Source organism: Filicampus tigris, chromosome 14 (genome assembly GCF_054856515.1).
Source record: "Filicampus tigris isolate MCC_2025a chromosome 14, RoL_Ftig_1.0, whole genome shotgun sequence".
NCBI lineage: Eukaryota > Metazoa > Chordata > Actinopteri > Syngnathiformes > Syngnathidae > Filicampus > Filicampus tigris.
Genome location: NC_141230.1, coordinates 18,261,143 through 18,276,662, shown reverse-complemented (window position 1 = coordinate 18,276,662; position 15,520 = coordinate 18,261,143). Strand labels below are relative to the sequence as shown.

Genomic DNA, 15,520 nt, shown 5'->3' with positions numbered 1-15,520 from the left:
AGTCGGTTCAAATGCCGCAGGAGGATGGTGTCAAAATATGAGGAAACCACCTGGGACAAGACTTACTGCAGTTTCTCTCATCTGAGCCGTCGGTGCAGTCGGGCAGATGGTCGCACCGGTACTCAGCCGGGACGCACGCCCCGTTGCTGCAGCTGAACTGTCCACTGGTGCAGGTTCTCCCAGCTGAGAATGGATTGGAGATTTAGAAGCAGTAAAAAAAAAAAAAGTTTCTGAATCAATATCACCCTAAAATATGACTTTGAGACTTTGCAGTATCACCCAGAAGAGTCGAGATTTTCCACTGAACTTCATATTCAATGCAAGTAGACAACGTACATGTGAAGAGCAACATAATGTGGGATGTTTGACAGGGTGGACAATGACAGGGTAGACATTTTTGGCTTAATGTTCGGATTTATCGAGCGCAGAGTGGACCTTCACCTAGGTGGCAAGGAAAACATTTTATGATTTTTCAGGATTTCAGTAAAGCAATCGAATTTAATAAATATAAAAAAAAAGAAAAGAAAACACAGACTAGTGACATGGTGAATTCACAGCTAATGAGGGGGTTCGTTGGAAGACAGATAACTTACGGCAGTTTTGCCTCTCGTCCGAGCCATCTTCACAGTCCTCTTCATCATCGCACACCCACACACCCGGGATACACTCGCCGTCACTCAAACACTGGAAGTGACTGTCGTCGCATGTTATCTGAGCTGGAAGGCAGGGACGCATACTGACTGTCTCTTTTTCACCCCAAAGGTTGTTTTTTTTAAAAAAGCTGATCGTTAATTACTAATAAGTCCAACAATAAAGTAAAAGCATACATTAAAAAAATCGCAATAGGCAAGCTATGAGGTTGTCAGGTTGTGAGTAGGTTAGTGAATGACTCACGACATTCTTGTTCATCAGAGTCATCCGAACAGTCTGATGTTCCGTCGCAGTGCCAGTCCCATGGGATGCATCGACCTGTCCCGCAGCGGAACTGCCCCAGTTCACATCCTACACGCACACACACACACACACACATAATACATTTAAATATTGTCACTTGGTAGAGTGGGGGACACCTTGTACATTATTTTATGATTTTAAAGTAGTCAACCCGAACATATTTTTTTCAAGAATATGTTCTATGCAGGCCCACTAGTTGAAACAAGGCATTCTGATAAATATTGCGTTTGTGGAATAAGAGTTAATCCACTGGTTTTTAGCCATCTCTGGGGCGGCCATTTTGTCTTCTGTCGACTGAAAATGACATCACAACTGCTCACAACGACCAATCACGGCTGGCCTGTTTTCTGAATCTGAGCCGTGATTGGTCGTTGTGAGCAGTTGTGATGTCATTTTCAGTCGACAGAAGACAAAATGGCCGCCCCCAGAGATGGCCTCAAAACGAGTGCATTTTGCTGCTTAACTTATATTCCACAAACGTAACATTTAATCAGCATGCCGTGTTTCAACTAGTGGGCCTGCTGGGAACATATTCTTGAACAAAATATGTTTGGGTTGACTTCCACAGTAAAAATTATGATGTTTAAAACGACTTCTACCAAAATTATCTCATTATAAATGATTAGCCTAAGCATTATTATTGAAATTCATGAATTTGTCGCAGGGTTGTTTTTGATGTCACACTCGTACTACTTTGCAGGAAGTGCAAATAATGCAGTAATAATGTAGGCAAAGAGAAGAAAAAGTGGCACAGTGATTATACAGGTCAGTTGCTTAAGAGGATCATTGAAGCTGTGAAGAGTGACTGGTGCTTCAGCGTTCTTTGTAATTATTTAAAAATTGATTCGAACGCAAAGTATGAATGCTAAGTATTCCATAGGTCATGAAAAAAGTGGTGATGAGTGGTGGAGAGTGGAGACAAGCGTGCCATCCACCCCCCCCCTTTCCCGGGATGTTACGCAATCCCCTTCTGCACTCGTACGAGCTTCCTTTTGATGTTCCCGATGAGTGGCATCTGTGGAGATAAGGTACCACTACACTGCCTTCTCTGGCATCTTCCAGGGGGAGGGGGTTGATTCAGGCAGCATAGCTGAGTGTCAGAACACTCCATCACAACTATCTGAACAGGAATGTGCATTTCAATCATGTGGCTCTGTTAGACTGATCTATGGCATACAATGTCCAGCCTGAGATGAAATGTCATTTCTTAGTGAGGTCAAGTGATGATTGGTGGAGAATGCTTGATGATGGTCTTTCAAAAAATCCACAACATGGACAAAATTGCAAGAGTTTTTTCACAAAGAGCAAACTTAGTGTAATGACCGTTCCGAGAGGACAGAGCCCTCGTGCACAAAAAAAAAAAAAAAAAAAAAAATGTCCATTAAGCAGCCTTGAATGAGTTTGGTGCGGAAGAAACTGACGGCCTTGACCTCAACCACATTAGGAGTGAACTTTGCCTCGTGTTTCTTGACTATCATTTTGGGTAGTGATGTCAGCTGTCATCAACGTGACCTCGAACCAAAGCTTTGGTTCCCTAACCTTAATTCGTGACGTGAATAAAAAGAGCTTTTTAATTAGCAGTCTAACAGCTAAAGATTTTTTTTGTAGTCGACTACAATAAGATGAAAGTCGATTTGAAGTTGATTAATCGATGATGTCATTCATGTTTTTTTGGTTTTTTTTAGCACAGTACAGCGGTCCGACACCTTTTTTATGCCACAGACCAGTTTCAGAGAGACATATTTCAGCAGACTGGCAAACAATAACAAACAATTAAAAACATAACTTACCATTATGCTGAATGTAGTCGTTGTAATTAGTGGCATTCCTCTGTTTGTCTGTTTCTAGTGCACTTGTCATTTTATTGTATTTGGGGACTGGCTAGCATAGTTTGCAAGTGACTGTGCTACCAGTCTCATTTTTTTGGTGAAGTAATTCCACATGTTTGTAGCGTAATATGGCCATATGCTGAACTGCGACAAGTGTTACGACGCACTGACACAGAGTGGTAAAGTGGCACAAGTGTTGTCTGTACGTTATCAGGCACAAGACTTTGGAATAGCCGACGCTAGCAAAGCTAACCGCTATCTTCACTCACGACGAGCTTATTTTCGTACTCTAGGACCTGCGTAGATGTATAAATATTGTGTCGCTTTGTTGGCCTGACATTTCACTGATCCACAGAGCGTTGTAGTCAGCTATATATAACAAAAACAACAAAAAAATCCCATGGACACACTCATGAGTGACTCAGGCCTTTCCGAAGTTTGCTGTGAGGATTCATTCTCAGAAACACACACACACTTATGTTATGGTCTTCAAGATCCAACTCTCCGCGTTTTAGAACTTAATTTACATAAGCGTTTTTTGGTCTAATTCAGTGTTTTCCTTTCCCTTTTGTCTGGCGTTGTCTTTTCTTATTGCAACTTAAACCCACAGCAGGAGACAACACAGCGGCAAAGATGCCCCACTATTCTGAGAGGAGAACATTAGAGGAATTTTCATTCCAATGAAGCCCCTCCCCAACCCCACCGTGGAATCACAATGGCACAAAAGAAGCGCCGGTAGCGGTGTAAACTCATAAGTGGAAGTGTCATCCCGACGGAGAGAGGCGGGTACACTGGGTTTGGATCCGTGGAGAACCCACAAGTGACCCCTGAGACATCTCTTGTGGTGTCGCTAAGCTTTCGCCAATGGTGCTTGTTTTGGCGCGGGCCTCGGAACCCACTGAGCTGCAAAGAAAACGTCCGCTGGCTGCATGAAACGCTGGAGCTGTCCACGCCGTCAGAGCAAAGTGCTGCGGCCTGTTTCATATGGAAATGCATGCAGCAGAATGCAGTCAATTGCCAAACAAGTGACTTTGGCGCTTAGTGCTACAAACAAAACAGTGAAAGGCCTGACTGCTTTTGGCACTGGCATCGCACCCCTGAATTGAGCGTGGACCGACAGCCTTCATTTGGTTAGGACTGAAAAATCCTCCACATTTTTTTTTTTTTTTTTAGAGGGGTGGGAGTGTATGTTACTATGCAAAACATGATGAGAAATGAAGTGATCACAAGGCAATGAGACAGCCGCATTGTCACAAACCTATGAGTCGGAAAAAAACATCTATTTGCGACGACGCCTGTTTTCTAAAGTAATGTTTCGGCTGTAGAAGGATTTAGGCTCCTGCGCCGGAAAGGGTGAGGTTTAACATGCACGCGCAGTCCAAGTTTGAACACAACAAAAGGTGTTTTTCATCAATACAATAAGCTCGGTCAAACCTCCCACCATGACCACATCACAGCAAACTGTTTACAATCATATGAAAGAGTAACTTATAGGCTATATAAAGTGCTCCCCGTGACTAAAGAAAATGTGAATGAATACAGATAACAACTCTGTTCACTACAAAACGCATTACCAGCATTTTTGCAGTGTTGCAAAGCCTGGATAAGGCGTTACTAAAGTTTATGGGGGCTTCGTGTTGTTGGGTTGTGCGGGGATCAAGCACTTACTGGAGAAAGTACCCCCAACTGTCACAGCAAATCTAATGAGTAATTCATTACTAAAAGAGAAGTTAGGTGCTTTAGTTTTACTTTAACCTTACACTGTTATAATTGTAATTTCACAATTGATTCAATCGACCATTTAAGAAGATCTTTATTTTCATACTGGAAGTCAACCCAAAAATGTTTGTAAGAATATGTTCTATGCAGCCCCACGAGTCTAAACACGGCATTCTGATTATGCCGTGTGTTTAAGTAGTAAAATCCACCTGAAAATGACATCACAGGTAACAACCAATCATGGCTCAGCTTAAAAAAAAAAAAAAAAAAGTTGAGCCATTTTGTTTGATTACTTGGTTTGAACCACTGTAGCCATATAAAAAGGTACCATGTTCATTTTTTTCATTCAAATGAAAAAAAAAAAAGAAGACAATTATGACAGTTTGGACGCGCTGATTTTTTTCAGTATCGGTCAAAATCTAGTGACTCCGATTCGGGTGCAGAAAATGTGATCAGGACAGCCCTACAAATCACGTATAGTGTGTCATCAGGTGATACTATCGAAATACTTATTGGTCTAAGCTAATATGATGATAATGGAACTTTTGCAAAACTTACTACAGTACACTGACCATGCAGTAGTGCACCGCTGCAGTACACACACATGCACACAAAAAACCTATTGTTAATGCAGTAGTTTATCAAATCAAAACTAGGCATGATTATGTATCGGATAGACTGTAATTAGATTGCACAGGTGCACCTAAAGTTGTGGCCTGTCAGTCTTTATTTTAGCACTGATGACAAACGTGCTGACAAAGTCACACGAGTCATCCTTCACATCTCAAATGTCAGCAAAATCCGGGATATTATTCATTCTTTTACTCTAAGCACATTTCGACAACCAAGCAATCTATTTTTGTCCGTCAGATAACAGTTGAGGTGAAATCATCCAGTTTATTCCAGGGCATATCCAAGTAGGGAAGCTGTGGCTCTACAAGCTTTACCTAGGTAGAAATGCTTCCATTCTACAGCAGCTGCAGTGTAATTAGTAGCCACATTCACACTAAGAAGCTTACATCCTAAGGGTTGAGCAAAAAGAAAGCAGATTACAATTTGAGAAGCAGGATCTAGCTGGGCTACAAACACAAGAGACAAACAGCAAACTAAAATGTAGAAAGAGTCAAACTGGGGCATTCCTGACGTTTCGGCCTTATCAGAAAAGTCACTTCTATTCCTTGAGTTGAAGTTTGCGGCGCGCGGCTCAAAGTCTGCCTCACCGAAATGAACTTTTTTTTTTTAACCAGTACCTCTTAGTACTTACAGATTGTAAGTCACATGCTCCGTTCTGTTACCTAGCAACAGTAAAGCTCAGGCAAAAGTTCCTCCAGGAGAACTTCCATTCTGATTGAAGGGGCGCCTTTGTGCTCAACCTTTAAGTAATAACACTGAGTGGGAAAATTCATCTTACTGTACCTGTTTGCATGTCAACATTTTTCTCACTTAAGAACAACTTTCCACCATTCTCTTCATGATTTAATTTGCAATATACAGAAAGACAACCGAATGGAATTGCTTGCTCTTTGCAATCAGATCAGTCCCATAGACTGAAACGACTTCAGCAACAAGTGAACGAGGGGCCCCGCATATCAATACAAAAAATACATCAAGAGAAACAAAACATAGTACTAACCTTGTGATTGGCACAACCAGCAGAATAAGAGGAGAAAGAGTTGGAGTGGCACCGCTCTCCACATTCTGGCTGGTCCGTCCAGCTCCACTGTGCAGATGGAGGAGCTGCAGGGACTGGAGGTGGGGGGGCTGGGATGCTGTTGGCTCTCCTCGAACTGGGCTCCTTGGCCCACGACTTGATCAAAAGGGGCGTGTGCAAAGTGCAGGACAGCCGCTCCCCCAACCCTGTGGATAAATCCCTCAAGGCGGGCTGCGGAATCTGCATAATGATATGCAGCTCCCATGACTACAAACCTTACATCACTGCTTTGCACTTTAGTCCTGTGGAGAGATTCAAGACCTCACTCAATTAACTGCAAAAGATATTAAACAGCGATTACTTGTATTTAAAAAAGAAATGCATTACTGACTTATAGAAAAGGTAACTCTGGATCAGCACTCCCATTCACATGATTACCTTGGACATTAATAAAGTTCTCCTAATAGAAGTTGGAATTTCTATGGAAAACAACAGTGGTCACCCACCATGTGTTTCCCTTGAAAGATGAGCTATTGTTTGTAAATTAATAGTTGGAGGCTGCCACGCAGCGGCCATAAAGTGATACTACATGTCACCTGTTGCCATGACGTGAGTTTCCAACGGCAACCAAGCAACTGAACAAAGGGAACAGTTTTATTAACGTGTTTTGGTGTGTGTACTTCTTTCAGGCACCTTTAAGACTCTGTTTGGGTATACTTGGGTTTCCCACAATGCACCGCGCTCCTATTTTTATCGAATAGTCACGTGATTCAACAATTTACTGTAATTTTCGTGATTTAAAAAAAAAAAGAATAACTTCTTTTTTTTTTTACTTTAGAGGATACCCTCTTGAAATGCATCATCTCATTTTCGAGGGGGGCCTAGCTTGTATTATATAATAAGTGACACTAATCTAAAATTTGAATTGTCATTAAATAGTCCATTTTGTGTCCATTTCAGTGTTTATCCGTTGAAAAAAAATGACGACATAATATGACAGTGACACTAGCTCTTTTACCGTAACAACGCAATACAAAACGCCCACAACAAAAACGAACAATAAAGAAACAACGAGAAATAATTTCAAGAAAGTACATAAATGTTGTTGTAATAGAATTGTGTTTGCCCCAAATCATTTTTTCATGTAAATTGAAGTTTGTGATTGAGATTGGTGGCGTGCTTTTTTCAAGAACAGGACGACACACACACGACCTGCAGACGTCATGAAATCTGTAGAAGGTCCTCGTGCTCTCCAAGTGTTGAGTACGCAATCATACAAGTATTTTAGTCCATAGAGTTAGCATAAAAATAGGAGCCTAGCATCTTCATTAAAGCGCGAAGTGGCTAAACTAGTCAAAACGAGTTTTTGAAAACAACCTAGTCCTGAATATTTAGCTCAAAAACACATTAAGAAAAGATTAATATGTCGTCCCAACGAAGAAAGTCCGAATACGTGAGAAAGAAAGTGACCAGGTCTGAGGATAACTTGTTACTTTCTGGACTGTCACTCAACGTTGCCGTAAGTATCATTCCTATAGACAACTTTTCATTTTTTACACTTACCTTCGTCCGGTTCATGTTCAAACCAGTGTTTGTCGGTTGGAATTGATTTTGTTCAGTCGGCGAATATTATTGGAAGCCAACGTCACCTGTTGACGTGTTGTTTCTAAAACTTCAAAAAAATCTAAATCAATAGGTGCCGTAAAAATGTTTCAATCTATGATTACTTAATTTCTTCTCTAGCAACGTATTGCGCCCTCTAGTGAAAATGTTAGGCCAAATTTAAGTTTAAATAAAATAAAATAACGTAAATAAATAGGTTTCAAATTATATGTATAATTTAGGAATTACATATTGATTATATTTCAATAAGATCATGTATCTTCTATGTAATTCTCTGTGATATGCAGCTTTAATTTTGGTACTTTAAACAGTAGACACTTTATTGGTACATGTGCAGTGTCTCCCAGCCTTTATTTTTAAATAAGAAAACTTTCACGGCACAACACCCCCCGAAAAAAGTCACATAAAGTATGACCACCAAAATAATCCTGTTGTATGAATGGTAACAGGTTTATTGTACAGTGAACCTGACAGAAAATTGAAGAACTTTCAATTGTTCTGCCGGTCACTACAGTATATCTTACTGGCATAGATAGATGAAAAACATATTTGTAATTAAGAAATCATTTTTGGACACTTTAAGTGACATTGTATAATTTCCTGATGAATAATTGTTAACAGTGATGAAAACCAAATTATATTTTCTTTGTCAAGGCAATAATATGCAGGTGTAGCTAACAGTGGTCACCTAGCGTCCAGGATGCTTACCACTATCACCAATGACTTTGTTTTCCTGTCTTTTCTGTAGCACATGGACATCAATCAGAAGACCTTGGAGAAATGCAAGGACCTTTCCGCCACCGATTTGACAGAGACATTGCTGCTGCAGTCGAGAATAAAAGAACAAGCCAATCTGATCTGTGTACTAAAGGACAGGTCAGATGAGCTGTTCAACCAATGCCAAAGCCTGCAGCAAGTCAAGGCCCAGCTGGAGACGCAACTTGAGAGCTGTCAGAAAGAAGTTGTACAAAAGCAGCAGAGAGCGGAACTTGTGGAAAAAAGATTCCTGGATTTAGACGCCAACAGCCGAGCCATTATCATGTTCATGGAGGAGTACAAACACCAGAATGCGCAGCTGAAGCTGGAAAACAAGCAGCTGCAGACGGAAAATGACACCCTTTTCTCCCAAAAGTTACATGATAAAGAAGTGGCAGTTCAAAACCTGACAAAGAAAATTAAAGCTTTGACAGAGGAGTTCACGACTAAGGAGACTGCATATCAGTAAGATGTGTTTATATATATTTTTTTGTTGTTGTTGTTTTTAATTCACAGTAACAAATTAATACAGTGGTGCCTTGATGTACAAGTTTAATTTGTCCCATGACCACACACAATCATCTTTCACCATTGAGAAATGCTGTTGTGTTCCAGCCTCACCCCACCCCAACCAAAAAAATAATAATCACGTTTTTATTAGGGAAGATAGTACATGATATATTTGATAAAAACAGAGTAATAACATAGAATGTAAAGAATTAAATTGTGCATCATGACTTCATGCTTCAATTCATTTAATTGTGCTGCTCCTTCTGGGGTGTCCGCATTGGCCACTGGGGGCAGTATTACACCGTCATGCAGACACAAAGAGTGGTTTCTCAAAGTGCTATAATCAGTAGCAGTTCAAACTCCACTACTATCAATGCTAACACCTTAGCATCACCAGGCTAGCACCTGTCACTGGGGTTTTCCATTACGTGTTAGCATTAAGCTAGTGGGGGCATTCTAAATGCAAAGTTATTTGGATGTTTTCAATACACAGTGCAATTCCCTTTATTTTATTTTTAGTTTGATAGTTTAACTTCATTTGAAAGGCGTAGTAAATAGAATCCTCTTTTTAAGATAATTGTTCACTCTTATCTCAAGGCACCACTGTAGTTGTACCATTTACTTTTTGGCTTGATTTGTCAAGCGGTGGAGGGGTCTCTGGTCGACAATATTTAAAGATGTAACACATTGCTTTGTTTAAAAGCGAGAAAATAGCCCAAAGTGAATCAACATCCTCGAAACAATCAAAAGAGCGTCAAGAGACGGAGGCATCGTTGCTCGAACAATTGAGTAAATCTCAGCAGCAACATGAGCTCGCAGAACAAATGTGGAAAGGTAGGTGGTAAGCGACTCAGTTCTGTATGTGACATAGGAAGGCACTGAGGAACTTTTGGCTTCTTCGCCATCAGCTGTAAAACTGAAACTTCTAAAAGCCGAGGAGCAGCACACGTTGAAGGAAGCCACAATGAGCAAAAGCATTACAAGTCTCACCAAAGAGAGAGACAAACTGCTGCGTACGTCTGTGGAACAAGAGAACACCATACAGGTACATTTGAGGAAAAAGGTCATCCGAATGTATCGTTTTATGTACCGTAATGCAATTATGTCATCACAGGAGAAGCTAGAAGAACTCCGGCTTCTTGAGCTACAAAATAGAGAGCTGAAGAGAGCCCACACAAAAGCAGAGGAAAGGTAAATATAAACATGACCGCTCAATTTGTCTGCTGTCTGTAGTGAAAACGTACTACCGATAAATAATGCCGCCATGTTTCTTTGGACTAAGGTTTAAACAGGAAGCACAGGCAGTGAACGCAGATAAAAGAGTCAAGTCGCTCAAATCCGCCGTGGAAGAAGCCAAGACAAAGTACGAGACGCTCAAAAAGGTTTGCTGTGAAGACAAAAATGCTCACATCCCATACAAACGGGTACTCAATGTTTTTATCCATATTTTACAGGATTTCGAGGCGTTCAAAGAACACAGCGGCAATCTCCTTACTAAGGAAAGGGAGCTAAATAAGATACTGCGTCATTTGAGGAACTAAACCTTCAGATTTTGCAAATCGCCCTCCCACCAATCAATGCACCCAAAAAAAAAAAAAAAAAAAGACCCAAGATTGAGCATTGCTTTATCACAATGTCATCTTTAATCTCATTTTTAAGATTTCCGGAGCGATACAAGCAACATACTTAGCGTGACAGGTCAGAAGTTCCTCAAATAGAAATTATACTGTACAAATTAGAGAGACTTCCATCCATTGTCATTTTAAGAGTGTTCCTCTGCCAGCTTCTCTGCCTTTTGGACCACCTCTTCGATGGGACCCACCATGTAGAAAGCCTGTTCGGGCAAGGGGTCGTATTCACCTGAACAGAGAGGAGGCGGGAGGAAGGTTTTAACGGGAAAAGAGCGCTATCCCATTGCGGGAATATATCCCAGTGCGGCACTACCTGCTAGAATGCTCTGGAATCCTTTGATTGTTTCCTTGAGAGGCACCAGCTTCCCCATGTGGCCAGTGAAGACTTCAGCCACCTGGAAAGGCTGGGACAGGAAACGCTGGATCTTGCGAGCGCGAGCGACGGTCAGCTTGTCTTCCTCGGACAGTTCATCCATACCCAGAATAGCGATGATGTCTTGTAATGACTTGTAGTCCTGAAAAAGATGATGTCGGGGGCTCATTTGATCTCGTTTTGATCCACCATTAAAAAAATAAATAAAAATGTTGACGTAAGTCTTGCCTGGAGAATCTTCTGTACACCTCGAGCGACGTCGTAGTGCTCGGACCCCACGATGTTGGGGTCCATGATGCGGGAGGTGGAATCCAGGGGGTCCACGGCGGGGTAGATGCCAAGCTCGGCAATGGCACGGGACAGCACGGTGGTGGCGTCCAAGTGAGCGAAGGTTGTGGCGGGAGCGGGGTCGGTCAAATCGTCGGCGGGCACATAAATGGCCTGCAATGCCAACGCGTTTTCGTTTGATTCTGTCAATAGAAGCCGCATCAATTCTTCCAGCGGTCTTACCTGGACCGAGGTGATGGAACCTTTCTTGGTGGTTGTAATTCGTTCCTGCATGGTACCCATATCGGTGGCCAAGGTAGGCTGGTAGCCCACAGCTGAGGGGATACGACCCAAAAGGGCGGACACCTGAAGGGCGTTTACGCAATCAATTCAAATACCAGTGTTACTAAATGGACTATGATGTAGGTTGATGCAAACTCACAAAATGTTCAAGATATTCTGATTGAAGTTAAAACTCCTTTACGGGTGAACTTAATTTGACTGCTGAGAATTTTGCTACTCAGGTCCTTGATGGAGAACAGCAAGTTAGGCAAAATGTACTGAAATGCTGAACAGTAGGTCATTAAAGCAACATTGTCATATGTCAGTTTTTGGTGATTATGGCGGCGCCGTGTGGACAAAAGCAGTAGTGTTTTGACAAAAGTCAACCACATTTCCCATGTGCGCCAGCATGTAGTGTCGTGAAATCCTGAACTCTCGCTGGCCTGCAAGTTGGACTGAATTACATTTCTATTTCCAGTGGCTGTGTGAATGATAAATAGCTATGAGGTAATGACTCTAATTTTGTTTAAAAAATACTTTTGTTTGTTTTGGGGCTTCTGCCATGACACCAGTAATAGCGCATAGACGTTCGAAGCGACTTCCGTCCTGATAGCGTAAGGAGGACGTGAGTATGCCGTAAAGAAATTCAGGACATTTGTATTTATTTGGTGTGCCAGGGTTGCTCCCATCCTCCCCAAAGTTGCTTAGTGCCAGTAAAAACGATACAGACTCCCCCAAGGAATGACACAAGTCCCATTCAACTGCTTGTAAGTCAATGTTTCATCAAAAGAGTTGCGAAAAAAAATGTATTAAGGTCAAATTCTTGCCCAGTGCTGCTTTAAATTCATCTATAAAGGTTATAGTGCATTTTAGGTTCATCCTGAAATTTCACCCGAATGTTAATTATCCTCACATTTTTGTGTTTCCTCTGTTACACTGCATACCTCTGATCCAGCCTGAGTAAACCTAAAGATGTTGTCGATAAAGAGAAGCACATCCTGTCCCTCTTGATCGCGGAAATATTCCGCAACGGTCAGGCCGGTAAGAGCGACTCTGGCACGGGCGCCCGGAGGCTCGTTCATCTGACCGTACACCAGCGCCACCTGAAAACACAAACGTTAGGTGTTAAAACAGCGGAATGGATGAAGTGCATCTGCGTCATCATCGGGTATGCATACACTGGCACCAACCATGTTTTAACTGTGGTTGTCCCTCGAAAATCTTTTTTTTTTTTTTTTTTGCCACTGATGTAATAGTAGAGCATATTCATTCAAGTACATCCTTTTTAAGTGCAACTAACTTCAAGATACTGTAATTGAACATTGGCATCGAATTATAGAACAATAAAATACCTTAGATTAAAAAATGGACTCAGGCTCCGTTCATTAAAATGATGCTTAAATATTAGCTAATTGTATTTATGCCACTCAGCTTTTTGTAATTGTACGGCTGAAAATTTAGAAAGAATTACTGTACTCAAAGCTTTCTCATCAAGCTATATTAATTATCATGACAGGCCTTACAAGTTTCACATTTCAAGCTCGAAAACAACTTCACTGATGCACAGCCACCAGTAGATGGCAGCGATACACCATTTTAGATAACGAGATCAGCCCCGTTTGTGAGTCCACTGGGAGAAACGGATGCATTTTATTTAAACCTACCTTTGAGAGTCAATTCTTTAATTTGATAGATTCGGCGTACTGTATACATCATGATTGAACAATATCCCGTGGGTCTTGTAAAAGTCAAAATGTTCTAAAATGGCTGGCAGTGAGTGAGCTTTTACCTGGTCTTGTAAAAGTCAAAATGTTCTAAAATGGCTGGCAGTGAGTGAGCTTTTACCTTTGAGGTGGTGTCCTTCAGGTTGATGACGCCAGACTCAATCATTTCATTGTACAAATCGTTGCCCTCACGGGTGCGCTCTCCGACTCCAGCGAACACCGAGTAGCCACCGTGAGCCTTGGCCACATTGTTGATCAACTCCATGATCAAGACAGTCTTACCCACGCCGGCGCCACCAAACAGACCTGGCACACAACAGGTACAACAGTTCGAAGACGCTTGCTCGCGTAAAAGAATGCAAACATTGTCTTGCTACTGACCAATTTTTCCACCCTTGGCGTAGGGTGCGAGGAGATCTACCACTTTGATGCCAGTGACCAAGATCTCCTGCTCCACACTCATGTCAGTGAACTCAGGGGCTTCAGCGTGGATAGGCGCAGTCCTGAGAGACAGCGAGGGGTTATTTTTAACTGGCCATTTTTGCTGTTTAAAAACATCTATTAATAGAAGTCCGCTGGAAAGTCAAATGACTCTCCGGATGAAAAAAAGTTTCAGCACTGTTTGCTTTTCCTGTGTATTTTTTTGTGTATTAAAAATATTTTGCATTATTACACATAATGTGCATGTGAGGTTATTCTTGTCCACTTGGGTTTGCCAACCCCACATTCAACTGTACTATCTGTGACCTTGACTGTCTGTGGCTTTAAAAGGCGGAGCCTGGCCTGGTGAGTGACATGGGTGTCAGCGAATGTGAGTGCAAAGTTAACTATCTGAGCTTTTAGCCAGTCTGCAAATTTTTTTTTTTAAATCTATATATGTTTTTGTTACAATTGCTATAGGGGAATATAAAATGTGGCCCGAGAAAACTTACTGTTTGGTGCTAATAGGACCACGTTCATCGATGGGTTCTCCAATGACATTCATGATCCTGCCCAAAGTCTCTGGCCCCACAGGGATTCTGATCGGGGCCCCGGTATCAAGAACCTTCTGCCCACGGATCAGACCCTCCGTGCCATCCATGGCAATTGTTCTGACTGTGTTTTCACCTGAAGAAAGGCAGAAGAGAAGAGAGTGTAAAAAAGAACTATTCGTTGGCTTTGCTGCACCATGCTGCGACTTCGGTATCATAGTTAAAGCACTGACCGAGATGCTGTGCCACCTCAAGCACCAGCCTGCTCTCACGGCCTGTCACCTCCAGCGCATTGAGGATTGGGGGGAGCCCTTCGTCAAACTGGACATCCACAACAGCACCAATCACGGCTGTGATGCGTCCATTGCCGAGAGCCGCTTGAGCAGCGGGGCTTGCATAGCCCCTGCCTGCAATGATACATTAAAAACTCAGTTGAAGTTGATTAGCAAGTGCACTAACCATAATTTCTGGGCCACTCGAGGAAGTTCAAAGATTCGAATGCAACTGAACTATCCCAGCTTCCAAAACATACTTTAGAACTCAGTTGTAATTGTAACAATTAATACTGTATGTTTAATATTTTAGTGTCAGTATATGCACTGTTTCTTCATGCTGAAAGCTAACATTGTGGTTACCTTATTTAGCTGACAGGCGGGCATGGGGAAAAAAACATTTATGAAAGTCAATCACAATAATTTGTACTTCTGTACATGTTATTTTCCCCACACTCAATTAGAATGAGCTTGCAGTGTTTGACAATGAAAGGTCATAGAGGCGGACATGACAACAAGGTCAGATTGAAAAGAAATGCAATGACCAATTTTTAAAGTGCACAAATTCAACTAAAAACATGAAGAATGGAATATATTCGTTTTTGATTCAAACATTTGAGGCAAGGAAGGTAGGGGCCACGTCCATCGGGCACAGTTCAGAGGACATTTAGCAATGACAGTCGAGCGAGGTGAAAAACAGAACTTACCCAAATTGAGGCTCACATTTCTACCGCCGAATGTCTTCAATGAGCTGACACCGGGCTTGAAAGCCTGTAAAACCCCGTTACAGCAGCGTCCAACGGTACCCAGCATGGTTAAGATGGCTGAAGGTGAAGCCGCTCAGAGGACAGCTTCAGAATCAAATCCTGAGCCGACGGCACAATCATGCGCATGCGCAGTGTGTCGTGCTGTAATGCCCTCTTTTGCCGCAGGAGGATGGTACTAGCAGGGCTCGAGA

General features: G+C 42.0%; 3 protein-coding genes across 7 annotated transcripts in view; 1 reads left to right on the top strand and 2 right to left on the bottom strand.

Moving 5' to 3' along the window:
- Positions 1–7,860, bottom strand: part of lrp2a (low density lipoprotein receptor-related protein 2a) — a 49,945-nt gene extending 42,085 nt beyond the window's left edge. For 2 of the 4 annotated variants that reach the window (XM_086051942.1, XM_086051943.1), the window contains exons 1-5: positions 7,717–7,850; positions 6,136–6,455; positions 895–1,002; positions 594–716; positions 67–183 (exon numbers count right to left, since the gene is read on the bottom strand). In XM_086051942.1, coding sequence (XP_085908068.1) covers positions 67–183; positions 594–716; positions 895–1,002; positions 6,136–6,418 — 631 coding nt within the window. In that variant the 5' untranslated portion in view covers positions 6,419–6,455; positions 7,717–7,850. Of the gene's footprint in view, positions 1–66; positions 184–593; positions 717–894; positions 1,003–6,135; positions 6,456–7,716 lie in introns of all 4 variants that reach the window. The other 2 variants (XM_086051944.1, XR_015089605.1) reach the window with 2 other exon arrangements.
- Positions 7,057–11,267, top strand: LOC147136654 (coiled-coil domain-containing protein 89). 2 transcript variants are annotated; one of them, XM_086051967.1, is made up of 7 exons: positions 7,057–7,672; positions 8,525–8,997; positions 9,746–9,876; positions 9,951–10,087; positions 10,157–10,233; positions 10,325–10,405; positions 10,497–11,267. In XM_086051967.1, exons 1-7 carry the CDS (start codon positions 7,577–7,579, stop codon positions 10,552–10,554), a joined length of 1,053 nt encoding a protein of 350 aa, XP_085908093.1. In that variant the 5' UTR covers positions 7,057–7,576; the 3' UTR covers positions 10,555–11,267. The 2 variants fall into 2 exon arrangements, with proteins under 2 accessions (XP_085908093.1, XP_085908092.1); XM_086051966.1 differs by having other exon boundaries at positions 7,063–7,672; positions 10,325–10,424.
- Positions 10,663–15,495, bottom strand: LOC147136653 (ATP synthase F(1) complex catalytic subunit beta, mitochondrial-like). The gene is made up of 10 exons (XM_086051963.1): positions 15,270–15,495; positions 14,524–14,697; positions 14,252–14,426; positions 13,701–13,822; positions 13,441–13,625; positions 12,540–12,698; positions 11,557–11,679; positions 11,275–11,487; positions 10,987–11,188; positions 10,663–10,902 (listed from the first exon to the last, which is right to left on the bottom strand). The coding sequence occupies exons 1-10, from the start codon at positions 15,373–15,375 to the stop codon at positions 10,805–10,807; spliced, it is 1,557 nt and encodes a 518-aa protein (XP_085908089.1). The 5' UTR covers positions 15,376–15,495; the 3' UTR covers positions 10,663–10,804.
- Between the last annotated feature and the right edge of the window lie 25 nt (positions 15,496–15,520).